Source organism: Tursiops truncatus, chromosome 12 (assembly GCF_011762595.2).
Source record: "Tursiops truncatus isolate mTurTru1 chromosome 12, mTurTru1.mat.Y, whole genome shotgun sequence".
Classification (NCBI taxonomy): domain Eukaryota; kingdom Metazoa; phylum Chordata; class Mammalia; order Artiodactyla; family Delphinidae; genus Tursiops; species Tursiops truncatus.
Window position 1 is genome coordinate 18,062,253 of NC_047045.1, and position 27,212 is coordinate 18,089,464.

Sequence of the window (27,212 nt, forward strand, 5' to 3'; positions counted from 1 at the left end):
TGAACTTTTGGAGTTGACAGTCCCTATGCAAAACTAATTCAGCTAATAACTAAGCTTACTTGTGCATTCAAGTTGGAAAATATTACTAAAGTGTTAGACCCTCAATGTACAATTAATAATTGGCACCAGAAGGCCTCAGTTAGAAGCAAACATTTTAGCAAGTCTGGAATGGAGACTTAATGTCATCACTTGTATTCATTTCTTAACTCTGTTTGCTGATGTTTATATTCTTTTAAGTTTCCTCACATACTGCATCGTCTGTTGGGAACAATCGCCTTTTTGTTTTCTGCAGAAAAACCCGGAGGAGGACAACTCAGGGAGAGCGCTGGGCTGGGAGCCGGGGCACTTGCTGCTCACCGTCTGCACGGTGCGCAGCCTTGAGCAGCTCCTGCCATTCTTCAACGTGCTCAGCCAAGTCTTCAACAGCAAAGTCACCAGCCGATGCGCAGGACACTCAGGGAGCCCCGTCCTCTACTCAAACACCTTCCCGAGCAAGGACATGAAGCTAGAAAACCACAAACCATTTTCCAGCAAAGCCAGGCAAAAAATAGAAGAGATGGTAGAAAAAGATTTTCTGGAAGGGGTGATAAAAACTTGAGCAACACAGTGGTTCCATTTAGTTTAAATGTAAATGTAATTATTTAAAACAAACATTGCTCTGAGTTGTATAGTTTCTTTTTGTTTTCTTTTTTTTTTTGTATGTAACGAAACACGTTTCAGGTTGTATTTAATTTAAATATTTGTAAATAAGAACGAATGTCTGACTGTGGCCTGAATCAAGCTTAAATATTACGGGCGCATATTGATTATGGTGCCTAAGAGAGATCTATATATACATAAATAGTCCATTATGGTCCATTGTTTTACTGTCCTGAGTTGTCTTAAACCTGCCAAATACACACTGCACATTTTTTCTATTGGTTTCAGGCTTTGTTTAATTTAGATTGGTTGGGGATTTTTTTTCTTTACCTTATTAACCCACATTCTAGTATCAGAAAGCCATCACTTCTCTGTCAGAGGCTTGGTAATGTATTACAACTCGTTTCTCCCACATACCTTCTCCCACATACCTTCACTAAGAGGAGTAATGAATAATTGAAGCCTGGGCCACACATCCTTCCTTGTAAGTGTAGCACGAGCATCTCAACCTCGGTACGGAGTACGGGTGTATACAGCCTCCACAGTCACAACTCTAAATTCCTGGTGATGTTAACTGAAGAGAGGTAAGTCATCTAAGAATTGTTCTGGAGACTCTGCTATGAAAAAATTGGTTATATGAAGTCTTCTCCAACCTCCTCGTTTGTATTAACAATGGTGAGTATTAGTACTGCAAAATGACTGAGGTGACGATGACGGAAAAGACATCATATGGAATTGGTAATAAATAAAGTTTAATTTTCTAGCAGCCTTCATGAATTTTTCCTTGCATATATTATAAAGTTAATGACTGAATCATATACTTAAGCTCCAATAGTTTACATTAGTGTGATTGATATTAGGGGTAAATTTCAGTTTTTAAAAAAACTAAATTTTAACAAGTATAAGGGCTTACCTATTTCTAAAGAATGATTCTGGTAGTGTTTGTTTAAGAAAAATAATCAGATCTAGAAATAATCCAGTAAGGTACAGACTAAGCACTTATGATTATGTGTTTGAGCCTGTCACAATAAAAAGTTTTTAAAAGTCTAGTTTCTAAAAAATATAAAAATTGTCCTCAGAAACCTGGTTGAGGTCTTTCTCCAATCCCTCCAGCCAGCTGAAATACTGCCAAGCTCACTTCATATGCAAGGCTGTCCGCATTTTCCTGCAAATTACATGAAAGGATATTAGATGAGAAAGACACAGCATCTACCAGGTTACTTGCAACTTTAGGGGAGGCAGCTTTCTGATTTTGATTCACTAACAAATATTCAAATGAGAACTTTTTTTCATCTTTCAGTAACAAATTACGAGACCCTCAGATAAATGGAAAACAAGTCACAGTCTTCTAAATCGGGTAAGTTCCTAGTTAACTAATTTTATAAGCTGATTTGATTATCATGCTAAAGCTCTGAATAAATTCAATAGAACCTAGTCCTTAAAGGCAAGAAGGCCACAACCAGCCTAAAGAGTAAGTAACTCTTAAGGCCCCATCCTCATCCACTAGGGAAATTCAGTATATTCTGGGACAGCCTAAGCTTCTGCAGAAAAGCTGCTGTATAAGTTAACGGTAAATATCTCCTTCTGAGAGCTATTTACCTAGTCACCCCACTCTAACTGCCTCAGCTGAGCAAACACTTTTAAGTCTTTGACCCTATCAAGAAAACAGAGGCACAGTGCAAGGCTCTCATTTAAAGGAAATATTTTGAAAAACAAATTGAAGAGTCCAGAGACAAAGATGAATTTCAAGCAGTATGGATGACGGTACCAGTTGATTTAGAAATGGACTTGAACTAACCAGCTATTTTCATAAAGCAACAGGATGTTTTTTAAATGAAGGAGAAAGGTATAATCCACTTCAGGATGCATATGCTTAATATGTGTCAAACTAAGTACGGTTTAGTACACTAAGTACTTATTAGTTATTCATGCAGCAGTTAGAAATATGACACTTTCAGGAAATTAGAATAAATTATAAGAAAAATATATGGGGGAATTCTGTTCAACTGTGTAACTACTACTGATGAAAATAACCTAAAAGGCTCCATTAATCTCACACATTAGAGATTCCAACACCATTAAAATAGTTTTCTCTCCTGCTGCCTGCCCTCCTCCACCTATGTTAGACTCTCACTGCACATTCCTCCAATAGAATTGTCCCAGCTTACCTGCGAGTCCGCTTCTGCATAGACTCGGACTATGTCTTCGGTACCAGAGGGCCGGACAAAAGCTCGAGAAAGCCTGTACTTCTTCACCAGCTCATTGATGGCTTCCTGGAGTCCTGGAGGTTTAACTGCTTGTCTTTCGGCATCTGTGGTGCTAATAACTTGCCTGTCTGCAACCTAAGCACAAGCATTTCTCATTTGTTACCATATTACACTCCCTTTCACAAGCTTAACCCATTCAACCTAATTCCCACCAAAAGATTATGGCCATTCATGTCAACAGGAACAGGCCCACATTTCAGCTTACTGTACCACAAAGAGTACAGCACTGAGATTTCCACACTGTATTACAGTTATTACTAAAATAATGGCCAGTAAGTACTGTATGACTTAGTCATTGATCAAATAATCTTAGGTATTTAAAAAAAAAAGAGGGTCATAAGAATCTCCAGAAAAAAACTGATGAACAATCGGCAGCCGTTTCTGTGAGCTCTGGCTTCCATATCTCTGTCTTTCAAAAATTCTGTTGGTGAATGTGTAATCTGGTATAAATCTGTATAGAAATCAACCAGCAATTTATCTGAAATGCCTTTAAAAATTCTCTTTCAGCCCACAGATTCTACCTGTCAGCATCTAGCCTCTGGAAGTACTCTGTAAACCAAGAATAATGCAGAGGAAATATTTACAGTTCACTCAACAGGCTATCCAGGACTCGCTTCAAAATAATATTAGGGACATGGAGGGCACTTGTTGAAATCTGTTCTCTCTACACATGTATCTTTTAAATTTTTTATAATAAAATCTTTTAAAGTGATACATAATATCATTTATACTAAAGTTGGAAACCAGATACTTCTAAATAACAATGGAATGGTTAAGAGCGATTCTGTAATTTTTAAAGATGTGAGAAAATAGTCTTTTCTATGCAATATCTATTTACAGAATGCAATTGTTTTAGTTAATTTTCAGAAAAGAAGTAATTTTAAAATCTCGCTCACACCTTAACTTTGAGCTGTCTGTTTGGAAGATCTGTATAGAGGGCGTCCCACTGCTGTACGGTCAAGCCCTTCAGAGCCAAGATTGCCTCAATCACCAGCATGTCAGAAATAGCATCACCAGTTGCCTGCAAGATGCAGAAGCAGAACACAAGCAGAGCGTGGATATGAATGCTTCTGTCTCAGAAAACCAATCACCATGTCCTGGCTGCCCTCCCCACCCCACCCCACCCCACCCCCGCCCCCAATGCAGGTAACTGACGGGGGTAAATACAAACTACAACGAGGGAAAAAGGTATCCATGGAAGACAGCAGTAACAGGTCTACCAAGAATACTGAGACGAGCCTGCCTTTAATCTTCCTGCTCATCTGTGAAGTGTAACGAACTCTTAAGGTTCCAGCATTAACACTGTATGACTCAAAATTTTACTTACAACTAGATCCCTTTTGAGACACTGTTGCCACGATGATGGAAGGCCTCATGCATGGTAAAGTGGAGAAATAGGAGCTTTGGTGGTAAGACACACCTAAAGTTGGATCCATACTGTGCCACTGAGTCGCTCTAAGTAAGTCTTTGTTTCTTCATTTATAAAACAGGAATTATAGTGACCCCTCTCCCTCTGTTACTGCAAGGATTACACAGTGAGGTATGGAAAGTGCCCAATATGTGCAGGACCCTCAAATATTAGTTCTTTTGCTTTCCGCTAACCTACACTTTGCTCTTCCATTGCCATATTCTCCACTCCAATCCAATAATCTGACCCACATATGTGCCTTGTCAGAGACTATTTTTCCTGAATTCCCTTGAGAAGGCTGGTTTCAAAACAGATGCTTAGATACATTTAGTAGCTGAATCTGTTGACTCCAGCTATAAGCTACTCATTATTTGAAAATATGAAGCACATAAACATTGTCACTGCATTTCAGTATAAATCTAAATTGTTGCAAGGAAGCCGCCACAACTTCTCCACTCTGATGTTTTATACAGCACGTTATTCTGTCCACCTTCTGAATAATGTAAAAGTAACCAACAGTCCACCACCCCCTCGGTTCTGACCTGGTTAAACAAGTCAATCACGTTTTCAAGCATCTTAGCAGCTTTCCTTTTCTTATCTTCTTCTAATTCTTTTGCTAGTTGTTTTATCTTCATTTCAGCAGCTTTACTAAACAGAACCTACAATCAAAGCATAACAAAAATCAGAAAACACTATCCATGCCCCAGTCTTACGTACGATCATCCCAACTAAACTGCTTTTGAAACTCTCCATGACTCTGGAGAAACTGAGGGGAAAATGGCAGCCTTAGAATGTATGAAATTAGTAGAAAAGACCAAATCAGAACTCAGAAGATATTACAAGGGGGGTGGGGGGGAGTTCCTTCATGGATTATAAAACTGGGTTATCAAAATGTAAAGATTACAAATAAAATATCCCATTGGCAAAGGAGAATGCACATGGTGAGTTTATGATGTTGCCCTCAGCCAGCTGAACCAGTGCTGGGCAACCAGGGTTCCTTAAGCCTTATCTGTATCCATTTTACTTTGAAGAATATAACTCACTGCAATTAGTACAGTTTTCTTGTCCTAAGTTTTTAAGGACATAAACTAAGCAAAAGTAGAAAAGAGGTTCATCTTATATATTACATTATGGCAAACAGTGCCATGGATGTTTAGTATAATAAACATCATGTTGCTCAGGATTCCTGCCCTTCTGAATTGCCTCGCCCATGCATGATTTTAGTGCCTTCGGAGGCCCAACACTAAAGAGGAAAAGCTACACTACATTCAGCCACTTGATGATATACAAAGAAGTTTGCTGGTAAACTAAGATGCACACTGGTCACTTGTTTTGTGGAACCACGGCCATTTCCATTCATTTACCCTCCACCAGGAGACCTGAGCAGATGCGACATACCTTATGGCCTGTGAAGACTAAAATATTTACTATCTGCCCTTCAAAATAATTTACCAACCCCTGCATTAGATCACTGAAGTTATATTTTAATTGCATTTTCTAGGAACTCATTTTTCTTCTCATATTCATGGCCTCTAGAAGCCAATTTTGAATTAATGAAAATTATTTGACCTAGATAAAATTTTCTGTTAGCCACTTCAAGTCCATTTATGAAATGAGGCTATGTATAAAAAAACATTTAATAAAGAAATATTCTGAACGTTATGAATATGCTAAAGACCTATTAATATACGTTAAAATAGTGAATGTTATGATACGCAAATTATATCTCAAACCTTTAAAATTTTCTCTGCTAAGAGCCATAAAAAACTTTATGTGCCAATTCTAATTACTTTAAACTCATTTTTTAGTTGCTAGTAACTTAACTCTCAACCTTTCCAACACTTTTCAATTCACCACAGCTACTGAACTTTCCTTTTGCCACGTATGGCCAGTTGAAGGAAAATATTTTAAATGGGATGTATAGACCGTCTGGTTGTAGGAAAATTAAGAACTGCCATGTTTCTGAAAAAACTATATTATAGGAACAAATTAGTATTCTCTCTTCACACTCGAAGATCATTATAACCTAAAAGAGCCATAGTTTCACAGAACATAATAATATATTAACTAAATCTTACTCTATCACCATCCCAATCATTTCAACAAAGTGGAATATTACCTATTACTACCCAGATACAGAATTCCATCACTGGAGAGAGGCGCCAGCTAAAGCCAGATGCCACTGCTTACGAGAACTTACTGTGCCATGCCCGTTGGCTTCAAAATAAACTCCAATGTCAAATTCCTGAGCCTTGTGATGCAGGTGTTTTACACCAGTTTTAGTACAATAGACAGGTACCTGTAACACACGTTTAAAGAAACAACAGCAGTTATTCAATCAGCAGATAATTCACTGTGTACCTCTCATCCCAGGGAACAAAGCTTCCGGAGCTTAGTCAGTGAGGAAGACAGCTAAGCAATTGAAATACTAAGTGTTAAGTGTCACTGCGGGGGAGTGAGAAAAGCAGGGTGAGAGTGTGAGAGGTCCCTTACAAGATAATGAAAGATCCCAAGTTAGGGAGTGACATGATATAATTGTTTCTGAAAGCTCCGTGTAGCTACAGTGTGGAGAATGGCTTAGAGTGGGGGTCTGCAAGCTTTTACTATAAAGAGCCAGATAACTAATATTTCAGGCTTTGCAGGCCATGTGGTCTCTGTCACAATCGCTCGATTCTGCCACTGTAGTGTGAAAGCAGCCACAGACCATACAAAAACAAACGAGCACGGCTGTATTTCAATAACACTACAAACAGCTGGCCAGCTGCACATCGCCCACAGGCCACTGTCTGCTAAGCCCTGGCTCAGGTTAGGTGGTTTCTAGAGCTAATCCCAGTAAGAAATCACGGTGGTTGGGACAGGAACAGTGGGTAGCGAAAGCCTTGGATGGATCTGCGAGACAAGCATGGCTAAGGAAAGACGGCAGCAAAACTGCAAAAGAGAGCAAGCTCATATGAGCCTGGCATTTAACTGGATTCAGGGGAGCTCAGGAATGGCTAGTGCTGAAAATATTTAACCCATAAGAGAATGTGTTGAGAAGGAGTAGCTTCTGATGTTGTTTCTTCAACAGGGCATTTTACTATAAGGAAGTTTTGAGGCAGAAATTAACAAAATACTCAAATAACCCTAACACAGAATCCCTATGAAAGGCAGGCAACTGGGCCCCAGCTGGAGTCCCTTGAGTAAGTTTACTGTGACCATATATTTAAATCAGGGCACAAACCAGCAGCCTCCAGGTGTGTTTTATTTGGACTACCCACTGTTTCTTTTAAATTCTGAATCAGCTACCAAGACTTAAAAGGCAGGCAATTCACACAACAATTCAGACTTCCAGCTTCTCCTGCAGACTGCCCAGAGGGGGCAGCAGCTGGCCTGGCACACCTTCCTAGTCCTCGCCCGCCTGCTGGCTTCGTTCACTGCCCCCATCCAGATCCTAAAGGAACCTGACTTTGTCACTCCTGCTTTAACAACAACAGAATGGCCACAAAAACTACTAAAATGCAGACATTTGAAAATGGATACACAAATGCTGGAAAATATTACACTAGCCAGGGAAAAAAAGAATAAAGGCAAAAAGACCCAACTTGGGCCCTGCAGCCTCTAACTCTTAAAGCAGGTAGCATGGTACAGAGGCTAGTCACCTACCTGGTGGATGCTGGGGAAAAAAATCAGAAACAAAATCTCCCACCAATCCAGAAAACATCTCCACAGAAGAAGAATAAGACAGGCTCTATTACTGAGTAAGCGTTAAGCCAGACTGTGATGCACATCTCAGGCAATCTGCTAAGAGACGGCGAGACAGGAAGAAATCCCACCCTTTTGCAGAGCTAAAGATAGCTAGTGACCAAGATCTCTCCTCAACCGAACGTGAGGGAGGCTCCTTTGAGCCTGAATAGGTCCTGTCCTTGGCCATGTCTGCAAGAGCCCAATTTTATCAGGAATCTTTTGCTAACTCACTTCAGCCAGAATCCCCCACCCTCAATATCTGACCAAAGTCCCCACCCGGTAGCATCTGATCACCCAGGCCTGCCTTCAGCAAAACAACTGTTAGGTTGGTTTAGCCAGAATCCCCCCTAGCCGCCCCCGTCCCTCTTCGTACTTTCCCATGCACCAACCCCTCCCTCACACCTTATTCCTTGGCTACAAAATCCCCACTTTTCCTTGCTGTGTTAGGAGATGAGCCCAGTCTCTGTTCCCCGCTACAAAACCCCATGGTGATATATCTATTGAATAAGCCTACTTCTTAGGAAGACATCACAGTACCTTCTGTCACACGGAGTTTGTCCTAAATCTACCCGATAAGTGGAGTGGCCACTGGTGTCAGCTAACTGCCCTTCTGCAAAGGAATAATACAACTTCTCATCTCTCTCTGTCAAGAAGATAGGTGTCTGGCTCTAAGTGGTAGCTAGGTGAAACTCAGGAGGCTGAGGCACGGGATGCTATCTTCCTTGACGTTTATATTTCAAAGAGGTGACTCCAGGCCCTTATGGTAAACACTTCTGAACTGTAAAACTGGCCTATTTCACCTAAAAAGGTTGATATTAATTTCAAAAGGACAGAGGAAAAAATTGTAAGTTTTCTAAAAGAAATACTCTCAGAAAAAAGAGGGAGGAAAGTCTCTTTCCCTTTTTGCATTAGGGACAATTGAACTTTTTCTTATTTTTGATTTCTGTTTATCCTTAAGTAGACAACAGCTCAGCTTCGTGCACTTCAACCTATTTATTTTTGTGAGGGCATTATTTTCCTCACAGAAGCATCTTACAATAGAAGATAATGATGAAGAAGCTACCTGAAAATGGAAATGTTTCAATACCTTCATAACTTCTTCCAGGTAGCGTGTTGAACTTCCATTGGCATATGCAGTTTGTACGACACCAAGACTCAAACTGTCTCCAATCTGGACAAAAACAAGGACAATTACCTTGCCATCAAAAGTAAAGACCCTACAAAAGCAAACCTATAATCAGAGTTCTAAAGGATGACAAAATTATCAGCCAGATCAGCTGTGCCTTAGTTTTATGCAATAAACAACTCACCAAAAATTTACATGTATGCCAGAAAAAAAGATAAAGTACTTCTGAGCATTATTTAAAGCAACTGTACAAGGAATCCTTTTTTTTTTTTTTTAAATCACCTGATTTCGTTTCTGTTACTCCACAGTTTGTATCAGGATTCACCCTTAGTGCTGTATATTCTGCGGGCTTGGACAAATGTGTAAGGACACGTCTCCCTCTCTACAGTATCATATACAGTGTTTTCGGCCCTAAAAAGCCTCGTGCTCCACCTATTCATCCCGCAGCACCCACTTCCCCCCAGCCCCTTGCAACCACTGATCTTTTAACTGTCTCCACGGTCTCTGCGGGATTTTTTTGCAGAATATCATGTAGTTGGACTCATACTAAAATACACAGCCTTCTCAGATTGGCTTCCTTCACTTAGTAACATGCATTCAAATTTCCTCCACGTCTTTTCATGGCTTGATACATCTTTTTTCCTTCACTGCTGAATAATATTCCATTGTCTGGATGGACCAGTTTATTCGCCTATGAAGGACATCTTGTTTGCTAAGGAATCCTTTTCAAAGAAACCTGTTGTTTCTTGATCTCTTTCTCTTTCGTTTTTAATAAAAGTATACACTGAATTCCTAAAGTACACATTTTCCCGATTGTGATAATTATCATTACATTTTATACTTACAGCTAACCTGAGATTTCCAAAAGAGCATAACAAAATAAATCTCACGTTACTAAGCTTATCATAATCGTAGTAAATAAATCCCTCAGAGGAGGAGATTTTCTATTTAAACTTGAGGCTCTGGGGAATGATGTTCGTGGAACCCTCATTAAAATATCAGTTATGAAGAAACCAAAACTTCGTAAAGCTGCAAATCATGAAACTTTTTGCCAGTATGAAAAAGAAAAGACTGGGCTTCCCTGGTGGCGCAGTGGTTAAGAATCCGCCTGCCAATGCAGGGGACACAGGTTCGAGCCCTGGTCCGGGAAGATCCCACATGCCGCGGAGCAACTAAACCCACGTGCCACAACTACTGAACCTGCACTCTAGAGCCCTGGAACCACAACTACTGAGCCCGTGTGCCACAACTACTGAAGCCCGCATGCCTAGAGCCTGTGCTCTGCACGCAACGAGAAGCCACCGCAACGAGAAGCCTGCGCACAGCAACGAAGAGTAGCCCCCACTCACTGCAACTAGAGAAAGCCCGCGTGCAGCAACAAAGACCCAATGCAGCCAAAATAAATAAATAAAATAAATTTTTTTTAAAAAAAGAAAAGACTACTCTCTTCAGGTTCCAAACCAGAGCCCCAGTGTTGAAATGACTGGAATGACCACTTCTCTGTGTTTTCTGGCCACTTCCCACGATCATGCCTCAGACATTCAAATGACTGCCTGATACAGAACAATCTCCCCAGTGAGTCTTGCTTGAAAGGGCAGTCCGCCCCCGCACCATACCTCCAACAGGGGTTCCTTAAGGAAACTGCTAATGAGTGCTGCTATCTTGTCTCCGTCCACGAGATGAAACTGACCATCTGCATCATGGTAGTAGTAAATTATTCTGTCTGCATCTCCATCGAAGGAACAGCATCTTTCATTGGACTTCATTTCGATTCCTGCCACACAGAATAATTCAAAATGAATAATTCAAATTAATTGAATAATTCAAAATAATTCAAATTTCTTCAGTCTAAGAAAGGGGGATAAAATTCAGTGTAAAGAGTTTTCGGTTTTTCTCTCACACCAGTTACAAGGGAAAATTCTTGCGGTTAAGTATTGATCGTAAGTGACCTTCTGTGTTACGTGGAAGCACGTCTACTACGACTTTTCAAGAGGTGTTTAAAATTATCCTTCCAGGGCCTAAGCAAAATTAAACATGTGCTAGGCAAATAGAGCCTGTCCTCAAGATTTACAAAAATCAAATGTCAGTTGAACAAAGTTTCTCCCAATTTGTAAACTGAAGCCCAGCTGAAAGGAATAAATGTCTTTATAACTGCAGATAAAGAACCATTACTATCCTTACATGATCAAGCAGAGGGTACAATCAAATATAAATAATTGGAGTGTTTTGTCATTGAGGAGAATCCTGATCATTTCTCCTGTCTGAAGTGCTACATAAACATATGTAATTGTTTCTGTACCTGAATGGAGATAATAGCTTCAAAATCAAGGGAAGAGGATTCATTTAAATGGAAAGAACATAAAAATAATTATCCTTCCAAACAAAAACCAATGTCGTAAGCTTTAAATAGTATACAGGTTTACTGTATACAGGGCAAACTCTTTCACAGCTAAGTGAAAAAAGAGCATTCACAATCAATCTAAGCTGAAACCCGATACGATACTAAAATAAAATTCCATTTTACAAGCCAGAGGTCTGGCAATACAGATTCCCACGTAGTGTTTTGAGAGCTACACGTATTGAATTGAATGCAATTTCCCTAGCACCACAATGTCCTTTCTCATGTAAAAAATAACCGGCAGTAGATGAGGTATGTGCTTGAATCCTGAAAAAAGTGATTTTTATTTGTTAACACCATCAATAACAAGAAACACTGGTCATTAAGAGCAAAGGATTATAACCTGTGAGACCAATGGCTTGTGTAACTTGTGTAAAGTTACTGAAACCTCAACAGCTGTGTCACATCAAATCTTAGACAATGTGGCTGTTCCTTTGCCATGACAGCAGCGGATGGACAAACCCACCCCAGACCTACAGAGACTGAAACCCTCGGACAGAGCCCAGGAATCCGTGTGCGGACCAGCCCTCCAGGTGATTCTGATGCCTGCTAAAGCTTGAGAGCACTGCTCTAGAATCCCACCTTGATTTTGCTTTCTCCACCAGATTTCCTGCGCCCCGCCCCGTGAGGAGTGCTGTGACTTGCAGGCAGAGAGCAGCCTGTGCTCCATGTGGTACCGAAGAGCGGGAAGAGGCCCGGATGTGTAACGGCGGCAGGGCCAGGACCAGCTCACCTGGCCAGCTCTGTTTGTGAGACTGGTTTCAGGGAGAGCGCGAAAAACACATCTTTCACATACCCTGAGGAGGTTTCTGATGACTTTTCACAAAGTCAGCCCCACATAAATGATTGAGCTTCCCTTTGGTCCCATCGTTAAACAGCTGCACTGACAGCCCCTGGGAGAAGTAGTGTTTCATTTCTCTCAGCTTCAGGGCCCCTATGCCGTTCGCACAGTCAACCTTAAGTGTTCTTTGGCCATCTCCACTGCAGGAGGCCTGAAAAGGAAAAGACATACGCAAGAAAAATTTCAAGTTGTAACAGTGAAGCATGGCATATACATGTATATATAAACATCTTCCATTATTTCAGTTATAACTCGTCTGTTTTAACCCAGGAAACAAAAGGGTACACACATTCAGATGAAAATTGTAAAATACCAAAGTAAAATGTTAAAACACCTTTTTTCAGACACAGACACTGGAACAGTTGCGTTGACTGAATAAATGATGGAAATGAAGCTGTATTAGAATTTAGCCTCCATGAAGCAAGGTCTCTTACAATATTGTAGTCTGTATTACACGGCAGGCATTCAAATACGGGCATGAGTACACAGATGAGTGAGCAGTCATAACACCCGTCCTTCTCTTCAGAGCATATTACACCACCGGGCATGTCTGGCTTTTCTCCTGTCAGTCTCCTCTCCTACCCATCTCACCCCAGAATGTAAGTTCTCTGAGAGCAAAGGCTTGGTTTTGTTTAACTATGCCTGACAATGACATACATCGATATTTGCCAATCAAATGAATTACACCCCTCAAATCTCGTTCAGGTTTAGGAAGCTAATTCACCTCGAAGAAAGGCTTTCTCAACAGTAGGTGCCTCAAGTATGACGCCAACAGCACCTACAGTAACTCTAAGACCAAATTCCTCTGAATGAACACAACGATAACCGCAAGTACACCACTCTTCTCCCCCGGTGAGCTCAGAACATATTACACGCCTTGCCGAGTAAATGCCAACAAAGAGTTAGCAGGATACAAGGCCCAGACCTTGCAGAGCGCTAAAAAGAAAAAGAAGACACGCCACATTTTTGGAAGAGGAGGAGGGGTAACAAATATCTAATTAAAATAAACTGTTCAACTGATGTTATTTTGGTCATCTGCTTAAACTCTAACCACGTTCAAGAGATTTTCACCTGTTTGGTAAGTTCCACAAAGGCTGCAGAGAGTTTCTGGTAGTAACCTTCTATGGTTGCCTTTCCATACTGGCCACTGGTGTTTCGACAGTACACCATGTAGTGCAGTTGGGGCGTCGTCAACAAACCATAATCTGTCACAGAAATACAAAAAGCAATTTACCACATTCCTTAAGAAAGAAGAAAAGTTTAGGACTCATACTGTGTGAATTTCAGGGTGACAAATCCTCTTCAAAAAAAGACATCTCGGGCTTCCCTGGTGGCGCAGTGATTGGGAGTCCGCCTGCCGATGCAGGGCACACGGGTTTGTGCCCCGGTCCGGGAAGATCCCACATGCCGCGGAGCGGCTGGGCCCGTGAGCCACGGCCGCTGGGCCTGCGCGTCCGGAGCCTGTGCTCCGCAGCGGGAGAGGCCACAACGGTGAGAGGCCCGCGTACCGCAAAAAAATAAATAAATAAGTAAGACATCTCAGAAAACACAAGAAACACTAACTTTGAAAACTATCCGGAAATATGCATAAACATCCACTGAAATCATTATAACTACATGTCACACTGTGATATCATGATTTATAATAAGAAATATACATTTGGTCTGTGTCCCCATTTCTGGCACAGCCTCTAAACCCTCTTTTCTTATGTTAATGGGGTGACTTTTGGACAGCCCTCAGACACTTTAGGATGGGGCCGGCTGCCAGGGAACCAACCACAGGATTAGAGAGCTGAAACTTTCAGTCGTCCCCATCTCCTCCCTAATTCCAGGGAGGGGAGGACGGAGCAGCAAGAGACCGAGTTCAAACACCAATGGCCAGCGATCTCATCAATGATGCCTATGTAACGAGGCCTCCACAAAAACCCTGAAGGATGGGGTTCCAGGTTTGGTGGGCAAGTGGAGATTGGGGACAGTGGCCTGCCCAGAGAGCACGGACACTCCACGCCCCTTCCCATATAAATCTCTACCATCTGGCTGTTCCTGGGTTATACCCTTTATAATAAACGTGTAATCTAGTAAGTAAAACATTTCCTCCCTGAGTTCTATGAGCCTATCTAAGCAAATTAATCGACCCCAAAGAGAGGGCTGTCAGAAGCCCAGGTGATTAATTAATTAATTAATTAAAAAAGAAGCCCAGGGGCTTCCCTGGTGGCGCAGTGGTTGAGAGCCTGCCTACCAATGCAGGGGACACGGGTTCGTGCCCCGGTCCAGGAAGATCCCACATGCCGCGGAGCGGCTGGGCCCGTGAGCCATGGCCGCTGAGCCTGCGCGTCCGGAGCCTGTGCTCCGCAACGGGAGAGGCCACAACAGTGAGAGGCCCGCGTACCGCAAAAAAAAAAAGAAGCCCAGGTGACTGGCATCTGAAGAGGGGAGGGGCAAGGCTTGTGGCACTGAGCCTTTAACCTGTGGGATGTGACCCTAATTCCAGGTAGATAGTGTCAGAATTAATTGGTGGTGGAAAAGGCACACATTGGACACATACTTGGTTCTAAAAAAAATATGAACTACTACTGAGAGCAAAAACCAATCATTTAGTATAGACGGGTAGCAGTATAAAAATAGAGCAACGTAGAAAAGTAATAACTGAGTTCTTTTTCCAGTAACATTACAAACTATGTAATTCAGATGAACCCTCCTCCCGAAGACAACCAAAAATGCTGAGTAAGAGAAAAATCTCTTTTTAAAAAGAATTACAGTACCAACATTACAAAGGAATTAGGCCAAAATTTACATGAAGAGAACTCCAGGATGTGAGCTAAGGGAAGCCAATTTTGCTCTGAGGACATTCCTCTAAATAAGAAGTTGAGCAATGGTTCTCAGTGCAAACAGTCCATGCTGGTCTAAGATGTGCAACTGGGGGAACAGGCTCTCATGAGGCTGAAGCCCCAAAGGACTATTCTTCAAACCATAATTCGAAAAGATACAAGCACTCCAATGTTCACCGCAGTACTATTTACAATAGCCAAGACATGGACGCAACCTAAATGTCCATCGACAGATGAATGGATAAAGAAGATGTGGTACATAAAGACAATGGAATACTACTCGGCCATAAAAAAGAATGAAACGATGCCATTTGCAGCAAAGTGGATGGACCTGGAGATTATCATACTAAGTGATTAAGTCAGACAGAAAAACAAATATCATATGATATCACTTACATGTGGAATCTAAAACAAAAAAACAAATGAACTTATTTACAAAACAGAATAGACTCACAGACTTAGAAAACAAACTTATGGTTACCAAAGGGGAAACATGGTGGGGAGGGGTAAATTAGGAGTTTGGGATTAACATACACATACTATTCAATACTATATATAAAGCAGATAATCAAAAAGGACCTACTGTATAGCACAGGGAACTCTACTCAATATTCTGTAATAACCTACGTGGGAAAAGAATCTGAAAAAGAATGGATATATGTATACGTGTAACTGAATAACGTTGCTGTGTACCTGAAACTAACACAACATTGTAAATCAACTATACTCCAATAAAAAATAAAAATTAAATAAAAAAAAAAAAAGGACTACTCTTCGGTGCAAGAGTGGGTTAGAAGTGAATCAGCCCCCAGGGCCTACTCCCCGGAAAGCTGTCTTGGTGCCGAGCAGAGCAGAGTGGGAAGCCCACCCCGAAGAGCTGTCACCACAAGCACAGGCCTCCCACAGACACCCAGTTCAAATTCACGTAAACACGGGATCAGAAGAGCCCTGGCATCAAAGAACCTTGTCACCCACCGGCCAGGTAGTACCCCCAGGCCCCAGCAGAAGCAAACACTAAACTCAGCCAGGGAAATACACCTTTATCATAAACCTCAAAAATGTCCCACAAATAATTTTCCCAGAAAACAGCTTACAGTCAAAAATAGCTAAACACACAAGAAAGGCACCATAAGCAAGAAGCAAGAGAAACAGCAAAAGTGGACCAGGATCCAATCAATATTCCGTGACGAAATCCCTCAGTGGTCTTCAAAGTCAAGCACAAGAGTTTGGACTGGAAGCAGAAAGTCACTTTAAGCTCTTGAGCCCTGCAGTTATGTAACAAAAACGGTATTGTGTGAAGGCAACTTTGGCTCTGATATAAGGATTAGGTGAGAGGAGGTGGAAAAGCTCAAAAATAGTGAGTAAGAGCTTAGACTAGCTTAATGGAAGTGTGTAAGGAGAGAAAAACCATATTCCAAAGACACATACTGAAGGATGAAACAAAAGGATTTTGTGACCGATATCAAAATTACCAAATAAACATTTACTAAATGACTATTATAGACAGTTACTCAGTAAAAAGCATCACCATCTATTCCACGGAACAACCCAGAAACCTAGAAGCCATTCTTCACAGCTCTAGCCTCATCACATATCACAAAATCCTTTGCATTCATTACTAATTCCACCTTTTTCCATTTCTCTCACTAGCATCAGTCTTGCACGAACTACTGCACAGTCCCCCCTCTCTCCCCCCTGCCCCTCCCTCCTCCTTCTCTCTCTTCCCCCCTCGCTCTCTCCCCTGTCCCCTCCCTCCTCCTCTCTTCCCCCTCCCACTCTCCTCCCCCTCCCCCTCCCTCCTTCTCTCCCCGCTCCCTCTCTCCCACTCCCTCTCTCTCTCCCTCTCCCCCGTCCTTCTCTCCCTCTCTCTCCTCCGTCCTTCTCTCCCTCTCTCTCCCCCGTCCTTCTCTCCCTCTCCCCCTCCCTCCCTCTCCCTCCCTCTCCCTCTCCTCCTCCTTCTCTCTCCCCCTCCCTCTCTCCCCCTCCCTCCCTCTCTCCCCCCTCCTTCTCTCCCCCCTCCCTCTCTCCCCCCTCTCCCTCTCTCCCCTCCTTCTCTCTCCCCACTCCCTCTCTCTCTCCCATCCTTCTCTCCCTCTCCCCCTCCCTCCCTTTCTCTCCTCCTCCCTCTCTCTCCCCTCCCTCCCTCTCTCTCCCCCCTCTCTCCCCCCTGCCTCTCTCCCCCCCCCCATCCCCCCACAACAAGCCAAAGGGACTTAAAGTGAAAATGTGATCCTATTCTCTGGCATAAAGCCCTTCAACAGAGTCCCACTGCATTTGGAGTAAAGCCCCAATTCTCACCACGACCTGTAAGGCTTGGAATGACTTGGCCCCTGCTTACCTCCCTCACCCTATCTTCTACTAGCTTCCCCCAGTCTCTCTGTGCTGCAGTCACATTAACCATCTTTCATTTCCTGAAATACACTAAGCTGAAGAGAAAAATGAGCAAAAGGTTTAAAGAAAAGAAAAAAAACACTCTCAAATTTTTCTAGATTAAAACCCTAGAAAAGTGATGGTTCTAGAGATAGAATGACAGTACTGGAAAGTTCAACCATTCTGGGGATGACAGAAAGAACACAGTCTGGGACAGGGTGAGACATCACTCAGACCAATGCTTTCAAACCTCACGCCAAGCCTGTCAACAGGTCATGGAATCTACTTAGTAGACCCAGCCATCATTTCTGCATTTTTTTAACAGAACAGATGAACACATGTCATTGAGTATGGGTAAGTACGGTTCACTGAAACTTTCATTTCAGTCATACACACAAGCACACTAGACACGTCATGATACAAAATCGGTTTCTTACTGTAGGTTGTGATACGCAGTGTAACAGACTCCTAGAGGGCTGTATGTAGCAGGTAGTCAAAAATGGCAGATGAACTGATGAGTGAATGAATAAAAGAATATATGCAGCTGGAGCTATGGCAGTAAAGATACTCATTCAGAAATGAGGCAGAATGAAAGCGAGAAGTGAGGAATGCCACATTAGGAGAGACAGAAGAGGAGCCCGTGGACAAGACCAATATGCAACAGTGGCCAAGGAAGTAGAAGTTAAAGAAAGGGAGAGGTCACAGTGTGGACTGTTGATGTCATTTCAGGTGATGTCTCTTCACAGACATCAACTGAAATAAAAACTTTAAAATATAAATTCTGAGAGTTATTCTTAGATCACAGATCCCTTTGAGTATCTGACAAAAGCTATGACTCCTCTCCCTAGAAAAGCGCATGTGCAGGTAACACAGCACGCTGTATCCAGAGGCCCACAGGATCCCTGCAGCTTAACCAAACACGCCCCGGGAAGCCCAGGCCCCAGGTGAATTCCCGCTTTATAACAGATGAGTGTTGGGGGAGACATTTCCCTGCAGAGGCAAGGATGGAGACTCACCGGCAGTAGGCTTAGTAATGACCAGAAGAGCAAACAGAGAAGCAAACCAGGTGAGTCCTGGAAGAGGCCAGGTTAACTGGGAATGAGGGAACACACAGGAGGTTGAGGGGATCAAGAGAAGGTATTTTAAATGAGAGAGATCTGACACCAGGAAAATTCACCTCCAAGCACAGTGGAGTCACTGCATTCACATGGTGCACAACCAACATGAGAAGAGGATTCCAGCCTGTCTTGTTGCATTTAATTCTTCTTCAGTTGATACAATAGGAAAGACCACCTGTCAGAACTTCAAATCATGATTACAAGTAGGTCAAAGATATTTTCCATCGTTATTTGACCCGTTAACAGCTGACTCCACAAGTGATCAGCTATTCGGGAATACCCGATATTGACAAAAACTCCCCAGAATGAACATCTTCAAGTTACCTCAGGGCTTTTTTTTTTTTTGGTAAACATTTAAAAAAATTTATTTACTTGGGCTTCCCTGGTGGCGCAGTGGTTGAGAGTTCGCCTGCCAATGCAGGGGACACGGGTTCGTGCCCCGGTCCGGGAAGATCCCACATGCCGCGGAGCGGCTGGGCACGTGAGCCATGGCCGCTGAGCCTGCACATCCGGAGCCTGTGCTCCACAGCGGGAGAGGCTACAACAGTGTGAGGCCCGCATACCACACACAAAAAAAATCTACTTATTTTTGGCTGTGTTGGGTCTTTATTGCTGCGTGGGGGCTTTCTCTTATTGTGGCGAGCAGGGGCTACTCTTGGTTGCAGTGTGCAGGCTTCTCATTGCAGTGGCTTCTCTCATTGCGGAGCATGGGCTCTAGGCATGTGGGCTTCAGTAGCTGTGGCACACAGGCTCAGCAGTTGTGGCTCATGGGCTCTAGAGCTCAGGCTCAGCAGTTGTGGCACACGGGCTTAGTTGCTCCACGGCACGTGGGATCCTCCTGGACCAGGGCTTGAACCCATGTCCCCTGCATTGGCAGGCAGATTCTTAACCACTGTACCACCAGGGAAGTCCCCCCAGGGGTTTTTATATCAGGAAATTCAGGATTATAAAGGAAGTTGTCTAAGATCAGCCTTGCCTACATGTTATCTCCTACAGGTAAAATGTAATACGCAAGCCCAGAAAATTTTTTTAACTTTTTTTAACTTAAAAAGCTAGTAGTTTATATCTAGGAGTCCATTTTTTTTAACTTTGTTTATCTGTAGTTTCAAACTTCTCTAAATTAAATATATATTTATTTTGTGATATTTTTATAAAACTTTTTAAAAGATTAATTTACAAGTCAGGATAAATACATACCATGGAATTGACCTCCTAAAACAGTCACACCGTCTATTACAGACTGTGAAAGTTTCTCACTGCTGGGCCTAGGAAAGAAAAGGAAGAAAATATTACATCCCATCCCAAGACCAACTGAGCTGCTAGTTCTAAAAGCAAATGCAGAAATTCTGTGCTACCAGTTTCAGAATAACAAGTCCATTGTATTTGAACTAAATGAAACCTGCCAAGCCTGAAAACTCTGAAAATATGGGTGAAGTGTAGGCATTTTCCATTAGCCTTTCACAATATATTTCTTGGAAAGAGTTTGGCTTTTAAATGCATTTAGGAAATAGATATAAAGGATACACTAATTAACCTACCTAAATAACTTTTCAAGTTTGACTGTAACAATACATACACTGCCTGAGAACAGTAACAATAGTATTGAAACCACAGAGCATGCATAACCCAGGGCTGGGTATTAAACCACCAAGCGTACACAATCTAGTTTTCATTTTTTTTTTTTTTTTTTTAGTTTTCATTTTAAAAAGTCAGAATAAATTATTTTTCTATCTATCTGAAAATAAGATATGTAAGATATATAACTGCCTTGTAGAAAAAGATGTTCTAGATCATTTAAACCAGGTAATAGACAGGAGGCAAATACTGGGTTGGCCAAAAAGTGTCTTCGGTTTTTAAATAAAAATAAAAGACACATTTTTCATTTTCACCAAGAACTTTATTGAACAACGTAATCACCCTTTTGCTCCACTACCTTCTGCCATTTTTCAGGCAACTTCATAATTCCACTTTGCCAAAACTTTTTATCTTTTTGAGCAAAGAACTGTTTTAGGTACCTTTTACAGTCTTCGAAGGAACTGAAATTTTTTCCATTAAGAGAATCTTGTAAAGACCGAAATAAATGGAAATCCGAAGGTGCAATGTCTGGTGAATACGGCGGATGAATTAGAACTTCCCAGCCAAACTGTAACAGGTTTTGCCTGGTCATCAAAAGAGACATGCGGCCTTGCGGTATCCTGATGGAAGATTATGCATTTTCTCTTGACTAATTCCGGACGCTTTTCATCGAGTGCCTCTTTCAGTTGGTCTAAATGGCAGCAGTACTTGTTGGAATTAATCATTTGGTTTTCTGGAAGGAGCTCATAATAGAGGACTCCCTTCCAATCCCACCCTATACACAACGTCACCTTCTTTGGATAAAGACGGGCCTTCGGTGTGGTTGGTGGTGGTTCATTTCGTTTGCCCACGATCTCTTCTGTTCCACATTGTTGTACAGTATCCACTTTTCATCGCCCGTCACAATTTGTCTTAAAAACAGAACGTTTTCGTTACGTTTATGTAGTGAATCACATGCGGAAATACCGTCAAGAAGGTTTTTTTCGTTTAGCTTACGTGGAAAGCCAAACCTCAAAGCAATTTACATAACCAAGCTGGTGCGAATGATTTTCAACACCTGATTTGGATATTTTGAGTATGTCGGCTATCTCCCGCGTGGTATAACATTGATTGTTCTCAATTGATGTCTCAATTTGATAACTATCAGCTTCAACTGGTCTACCTGACCGTGGAGCATCGTCCAGAGAGAAATCTCCAACACGAAACTTTGCAAGCCACTTCTGACATGTTCGATCAGTCACAGCACCTTCTCCACATACTGCACAAATCTTTTCTGCGTTTCGGTTGCATTTTTACCTTTCTTGAAATAATAAAGCATAATATGCCAAAAATGTTGTTTTTCTTCCATCTTCAATATTAAAATGGCTATACAAAAATTCACCAATTTTGATGTCTGTTTTTAAATGCACGCTGATATGACAGCTGTCACACACAATCTAACAAAACTGTTTCGAATGACGTTAAAGACAACTAAGAGCTACTAGAGCCATCTTACAGAAAAAAACGAATGAACCTTTTGGCCAACCCAATACACATGCAAGACTTTACTGTGAGATAATAATTTGCTTCAGAACGTAAGTCACTTGGCTATTCTGTTACCTATAAATCCACAAACAATGGTATTTGGAAGTCCCTCTGGTAACACACTAAGGGTAAAACACCAGTCTAGGCCATTCGGAGACGGAATAGAAATTTCCTTTAGAAAGAATCTCTGGCTAAAACCAGATCTTATGCAAAAGAGAATGCTTCTGTTTCAAAGTACACTTTTAATCTAACATTTTACAATAACACCTTTTTGAAAAGGAAGGTAAGCGCTGCCAAACGTGACAAATGCGCAGAAATAATATAGATGGTTAATGCTTTCCAATGAACTCCAGCAAGGGAAAAATGACCTATGAACCAACAATAACACAGGCTATAAAGTAAACCTCTAAAAATAATGACTTACAATCACATGTTCTTACTCTATGGGGGAAAAACCTAAACCCACAGAAGTAAAGGGATGGGAGACATTTGCTAAGTGCTTCTCTTGTGCCAGGAAACAGGTGTGTTGCACGTACTCATGTAATCCTCAGGAAGGACTGCATGATGTAGGCTCATCATCAACATTGTACAGGTGAGTAAAGGTAAGCTCCAAAAGGTTAAGTGACCTACTCAACCCGTACAGTAAGTGTGAGAGTTGGGGTTCAGACTCCAAAGCCCAAGCTGCAGTAGTGACTGAGCTCCTGCATCCTACTGAAAAGACCAGGACGTGGAGAAGCCTCTCAGGGCAGTTCCACTTTCCTCGACTTTTTTGATTTGTCCTGGGCGCTAAAACAGATGCAACCATCTATGTGGTGTTCCCAAGCAGCTTTCACCAGTAGCTCTGATGGTCACCTGGTATCTCTAGCAATCACCACGAAGGCATCTTGGTGCAGATTCACAGCTGCTTTCTCGCCAATGTCCACCAACACTCTCGGCAAATCTTGTTCCTCAGCGTTGGCCAAACAGGTAGCATGCTCCTCCCAGGACGGTGCCAACATTTCACCCAAAGGATCAACCAATTTTACACCATTGTCTTCCTTGAAAGAAAAACAAATAATAAGCCATCTGTGCAGTTGTGAGGGTGAGGTGAGGAAGTAAACCAAGCTGCTTTTCCCCCAACAAAAGACGGTGTTGGCCGGGCAGTTTCACTGGTGACCACTACTGAAGGCCAGGCACTGGGCCAGGTGTTGTACATACCTCACCTCGGTAAATCCTCACAACACACGTTATCTATCTAACTAATAATCCGATGGTTACTCCAATCTTACTTTGAGAAAACTGAGATTCAGAGCAAGTACTCTGCTTATGTTCATACAGCTAGTGTCAGTTCTGATATTAAAACATCAAGTCCATCTGACTCTTAAATCCAACAGCCACTGTGCCACACTAGCTGTTTTAAAAGGCTGTCATCAATTAACTGATGAGGCACAATTCGCCATCAATTAACTGATGAGGCACAACTGTAGCAGACCCAGGACACCTGGAGATCCTTCTCACTATGGCTGGACTCAAAGAACACACTGGCCAGCATGTCAACCAGTGGGTGGTACAGAAGCTGAAAACTGACGCCTAATTCTGGTCTGCTCAAATTTCTGGAAAGAAAAAAAGTGTAGTTCAGAGTGAATGTCAAAGGAAGGAAACAGCTCAGAATTGTTTTAAGCAGTGCTTCTGAAATTAACAATAAATGTGGGGTTCTGTCTACAAATCATTAAGCAATTAAGGTGATTTAGCCATTCAGACACTTACACCTTCACAGTGTTCCACATTTAGAAGCTGAATAAGCAACATCCTCTTGTTTTGGGGTGGGAAGGGAGGAGGTTACAATCCTTCACTAACCCACAGAGCTTTAACTTGCTGCTGATTTAGCTACAAAGGCAAAAGTCTCATGTCCTAGCAACCAAACAGAAGCATATTATTTAAGCCACGTATCAGTTATAGGCCAGTACAGAATATGATGGTTAAACTGTCTCAAAAGGAATACTTTAGAAACTTAATTGTCATAAACACTAGACCCATCAGGCCTCATCAGTATTCTGCCCAGGGCTCTCCTTTGGATCCCTGGAGCCATGTGTTTGGCTGTTCACTCAGAACGGGAAACTATTCCCTAGCTAGAGAAAAGCTGTGTGAAAACTTTCAAACTGTGCTAAGTCTTTTCAAATGTTTGCCCTCTCCCCTCCCCCAGCTTGCCTCCAATCTCTTTAATCTCTGCTAAATTAACAGAGGCAGCACTTTTTATTACTGATGCTGTCTCAATACAACTAACTTGGAAGGACATTCTGTCACTTCTCAATATGGACACACTCCAAAAACTGACCATCTCCTTTCACTCTCTCCACACCCTTTAAAGAGTCATGAGCTAAATGAACACTTGTTTAGAAAAGAGTTGTTTTAAAAGTAAAGGCATATAGCACTGAGAAGGCACATTCCTAGAATTAGAATTTGTACTTTGGGTCAAAGTCCTCAGAAACTAAGGTTTGGTCTTGCAAATAAACATCTGCTTTATCGGAGCACTAAATGCATTACCTCAGGATTGTGTGATGCTGTTACCATGACTCCTATAGTAGATTTGGTCTGTTTTGACCTCAGGACAGCTAATAATCCCATTCGAAACATGACATGATCAAGGTGTTCTGCTTTCGTTCGAAATCCAGCAGTCCCATATTGAAGAGTGAGTCCATCAGGCTTGGCATGTAATGCTGACTGCTTTGTAACAGCATCTAAATCCATGTCTACAAAATTAAGGAGTATTTTTCAGGCATAAGAAATCTTTCAAGGACCATCTGGTTCAAAAACTGCCATCCCAAACTAATAGATCTGCCTCATTCTGAACCTCCCCCCAAATCCTATGTTTGAGAGCGGAAAAAAATGGTAGAATAAGTCCCGGAGGTTAGCATTAACTGTACTGTTCACTTCAGGACAGACATGAGACTGTCCCCAACAATTCCTGAACCCAAGGCAAACTTAAAATGGTCCATTCCCAACTAAAATGAAGAATCTACACCTAGATTCAAAGAATCCTACAAGGGACCGTATCGTTTTACAAATGGGAACACTTAATTCTGGGTATCAGTTAAACAACCTAAATTTTACATGGGAAGCTGCTGACAGACTGAGGCCGAAGGTCACATTCTCCAGTGGACTGGGGCTGCATATACAAAATATCTGGGAAATCTGTGCAGTTCTTCTGCTATTCCTCCCAGGCTACAGAGACCTATTCCCAAAGGAAAAGCAAAGGGCAAAAGCCTCCTCTCCAAGACTGCCCAGACCTCCCAATACACCTTGCAGTGGATTTTTGTATTTTCGTAAGGGAGGCTCAGGACACCCTTCTAAATTAAGCTCGGAAACTAGCAACATCTTCCTTTTACCTTTCATTTAAAAAATCAAACATCAGCCCTTAGCCCGCTAGTACTTCCTTCTCTGGGATACTCTAACTTTAAGTGGAACTTGGGGCTTCCAACTCTTGTTTTCTTTACTGTCCTTCACTGCGTCAATGAACAAAAGTTAAATGTTTCCTTTTGTCCAGTTGGAAAAAGCTGGCATTCAGGACGCTAATTTAGATTGGCCTAGAGCGATCAAATCTAGTTCACATGCATGAAGACGCTGTATTAAAAAGTGACCAGTCGTCAATGCATCTTGGTTATTTCTAAGGGCGTAAACGAGCTGTTACGTCCAAAAGTCTTAAAAAAAAAAAAAAGAGTCAAAAAAATAAAGAGTCAAGGTAAAATGTTTCCACCCTTTCATGCGTTCTAGGTCCTAAAACTACTTTCAACGAGCATGTGAGGGGCTTTTATTGAAAGTATTCTCAAGTCCAAACTGTCCACTATAAAAAAGCTAAGAAAGGCCCCCTTCCCCCCAGTCTTTAGCACCTGGTTAGTTCCCCTCTCCTCCCAGCCCCCGAATCGCCCCACGTTTCCTGGCACCCAGCCCTGAGGTCCCCACCTAGGTGATGGACGAGACCCCTTTCCCAGCTCGAGACCCTCGGGCCCGCGCCTCCAGCCCGCTCCCGAGCCGCAGTGGCGAGTAGGTGTGTCCCGCGCGGCCCGCGAGTCAGTCCGCTAGCCGGCCCGCTAGCCTGGCGGTCGGCCGAACCTCTGCGGACCGGAAGGTCTCCTTCTCGCCGTCAAGCCTCGGGACCCCGCTCACCTCTGCCGGGAGACACCCCCCCCCTCACCTCTACAGCGCGGACCACCTCCCTCGCGGCGGCAGGGGCAACCACACTAGACAAGAACCAGACCAGAAAGGTCGTCATCCGCAAACGTGGCCCTCCGTGGCTTCCGGCCCGTTGTCCCGCCCCTCAGCCAATCACAGCGCGGGAAGAGTCCGCGGGCCAGGCCCCGCCTCCTTGCCGGTTACGCGCTGCTCGCGCCTGCGAAACTGCGGATCCGCGTTGCGAGAGAGCTTGGGGCTGTTTCCTTTGAATGACTGGGAAGGGTGAGGCCCCCGCGGTGGCCCGGGGGTTGGGGCCGAGGGTCGCGGGCCCTCAGAGCACTGCGACCGGCAGATACGCAGCCCCTGACTCCAAATTTGGGTCTCAGAGGGCGGCAGGGCCCGCGGTCCTGGGAAGCCGGGCTTCCAAGTGGTCCTGGATGGGGGGTACCAGCCCCGATATGAGGCCTGTAACCAGGTGGTCCCGGCCCCAGTGAGTGCCACCCGGCTTCTCGCATCCCACTCTCGATTTTCGAGGTTCATCTCCCAAACGTCTGATTCTGTGGCGCCTTCTCGTGCCCCACCCCCTTCCCCATCCTACCGCCCCAGCTCGCACAAAACGTCATTTTATTTATTTACCTGTAAGACCCCCTCACTAAGCCTGGGCCCCTCGGGGCAGAGGCCAGGTGGATCCAAATCGCCCGGACTCACAGGATGCCGCCCGGGGCCAGGGTGGCTCCCGAGAAAGGCGGAAAGGCCCACCCGGGAGGAGTTCGTGGCGCTGGGGCTGAGGGGCGGCAACTGGCGTGGAGCGCGGCGGGGCCCCGGAGACCTGGGAGCCGGGGGAGGCGGAGCTCCGCCCCGCCGGCACTGCGGGCTTCCCTCGCCGCAGCGGCCAGCCCCGCCCAAGCCCGACACCTGGGTGGGATTCGGAGGCTGGGCCCCTCGCCTTTCCCAGAATTCAGGCTTGCAGAGCGTCTGCAGGTGGTGGTTGCCCAACCACCTGCAACTGCATAATTCGGAACACTTGTTGAGAGTCCGGATTCCCTGATCCAGATCGGAAGCGGGGGCTGGGGATAAAGGGACTGGGAATCTGAATTTCAACGACGTATCTTGGAGGATGTCGCGTATACTAGATTTGGGGGCCAGGAGATAAAGCAGAAGAGTGTAAGTGTCCCGGTTTGTGCCCCTAGCTCTCGACGCGTAATAGCGCTCCTGCAAAGCTGCTTCCACGGAAAGGGAGCTGCGG

At 43.3% G+C, this 27,212-nt stretch overlaps 2 protein-coding genes across 13 annotated transcripts in view; one reads left to right on the forward strand and one right to left on the reverse strand.

The window, feature by feature from the left end:
- The window catches only part of DOP1A (DOP1 leucine zipper like protein A), a 109,663-nt gene extending 108,080 nt beyond the window's left edge, over positions 1-1,583 (forward strand). For all 9 annotated transcript variants that reach the window (XM_033867481.2, XM_033867484.2, XM_033867487.2 and 6 more), the window contains one exon: positions 293-1,583. In XM_033867481.2, the coding sequence (XP_033723372.1) occupies positions 293-598 (306 nt within the window). In that variant the 3' untranslated portion in view covers positions 599-1,583. The remainder of the gene's footprint in view (positions 1-292) is intronic.
- Positions 1,370-27,161, reverse strand: PGM3 (phosphoglucomutase 3). 4 transcript variants are annotated; one of them, XM_019929367.3, is made up of 13 exons: positions 26,603-27,161; positions 24,341-24,546; positions 22,670-22,854; positions 19,916-19,983; positions 13,474-13,607; positions 12,358-12,553; positions 10,780-10,937; positions 9,125-9,208; positions 6,515-6,613; positions 4,857-4,973; positions 3,805-3,927; positions 2,808-2,981; positions 1,370-1,804 (listed from the first exon to the last, which is right to left on the reverse strand). In XM_019929367.3, exons 2-13 carry the CDS (start codon positions 24,542-24,544, stop codon positions 1,715-1,717), a joined length of 1,632 nt encoding a protein of 543 aa, XP_019784926.2. In that variant the 5' UTR covers positions 24,545-24,546; positions 26,603-27,161; the 3' UTR covers positions 1,370-1,714. The 4 variants fall into 4 exon arrangements, with proteins under 4 accessions (XP_019784926.2, XP_004320669.3, XP_019784925.2 ...); XM_004320621.4 differs by lacking the exon at positions 26,603-27,161 and adding an exon at positions 25,989-26,122; XM_019929366.3 differs by lacking the exon at positions 26,603-27,161 and adding an exon at positions 25,757-25,961.
- Between the last annotated feature and the right edge of the window lie 51 nt (positions 27,162-27,212).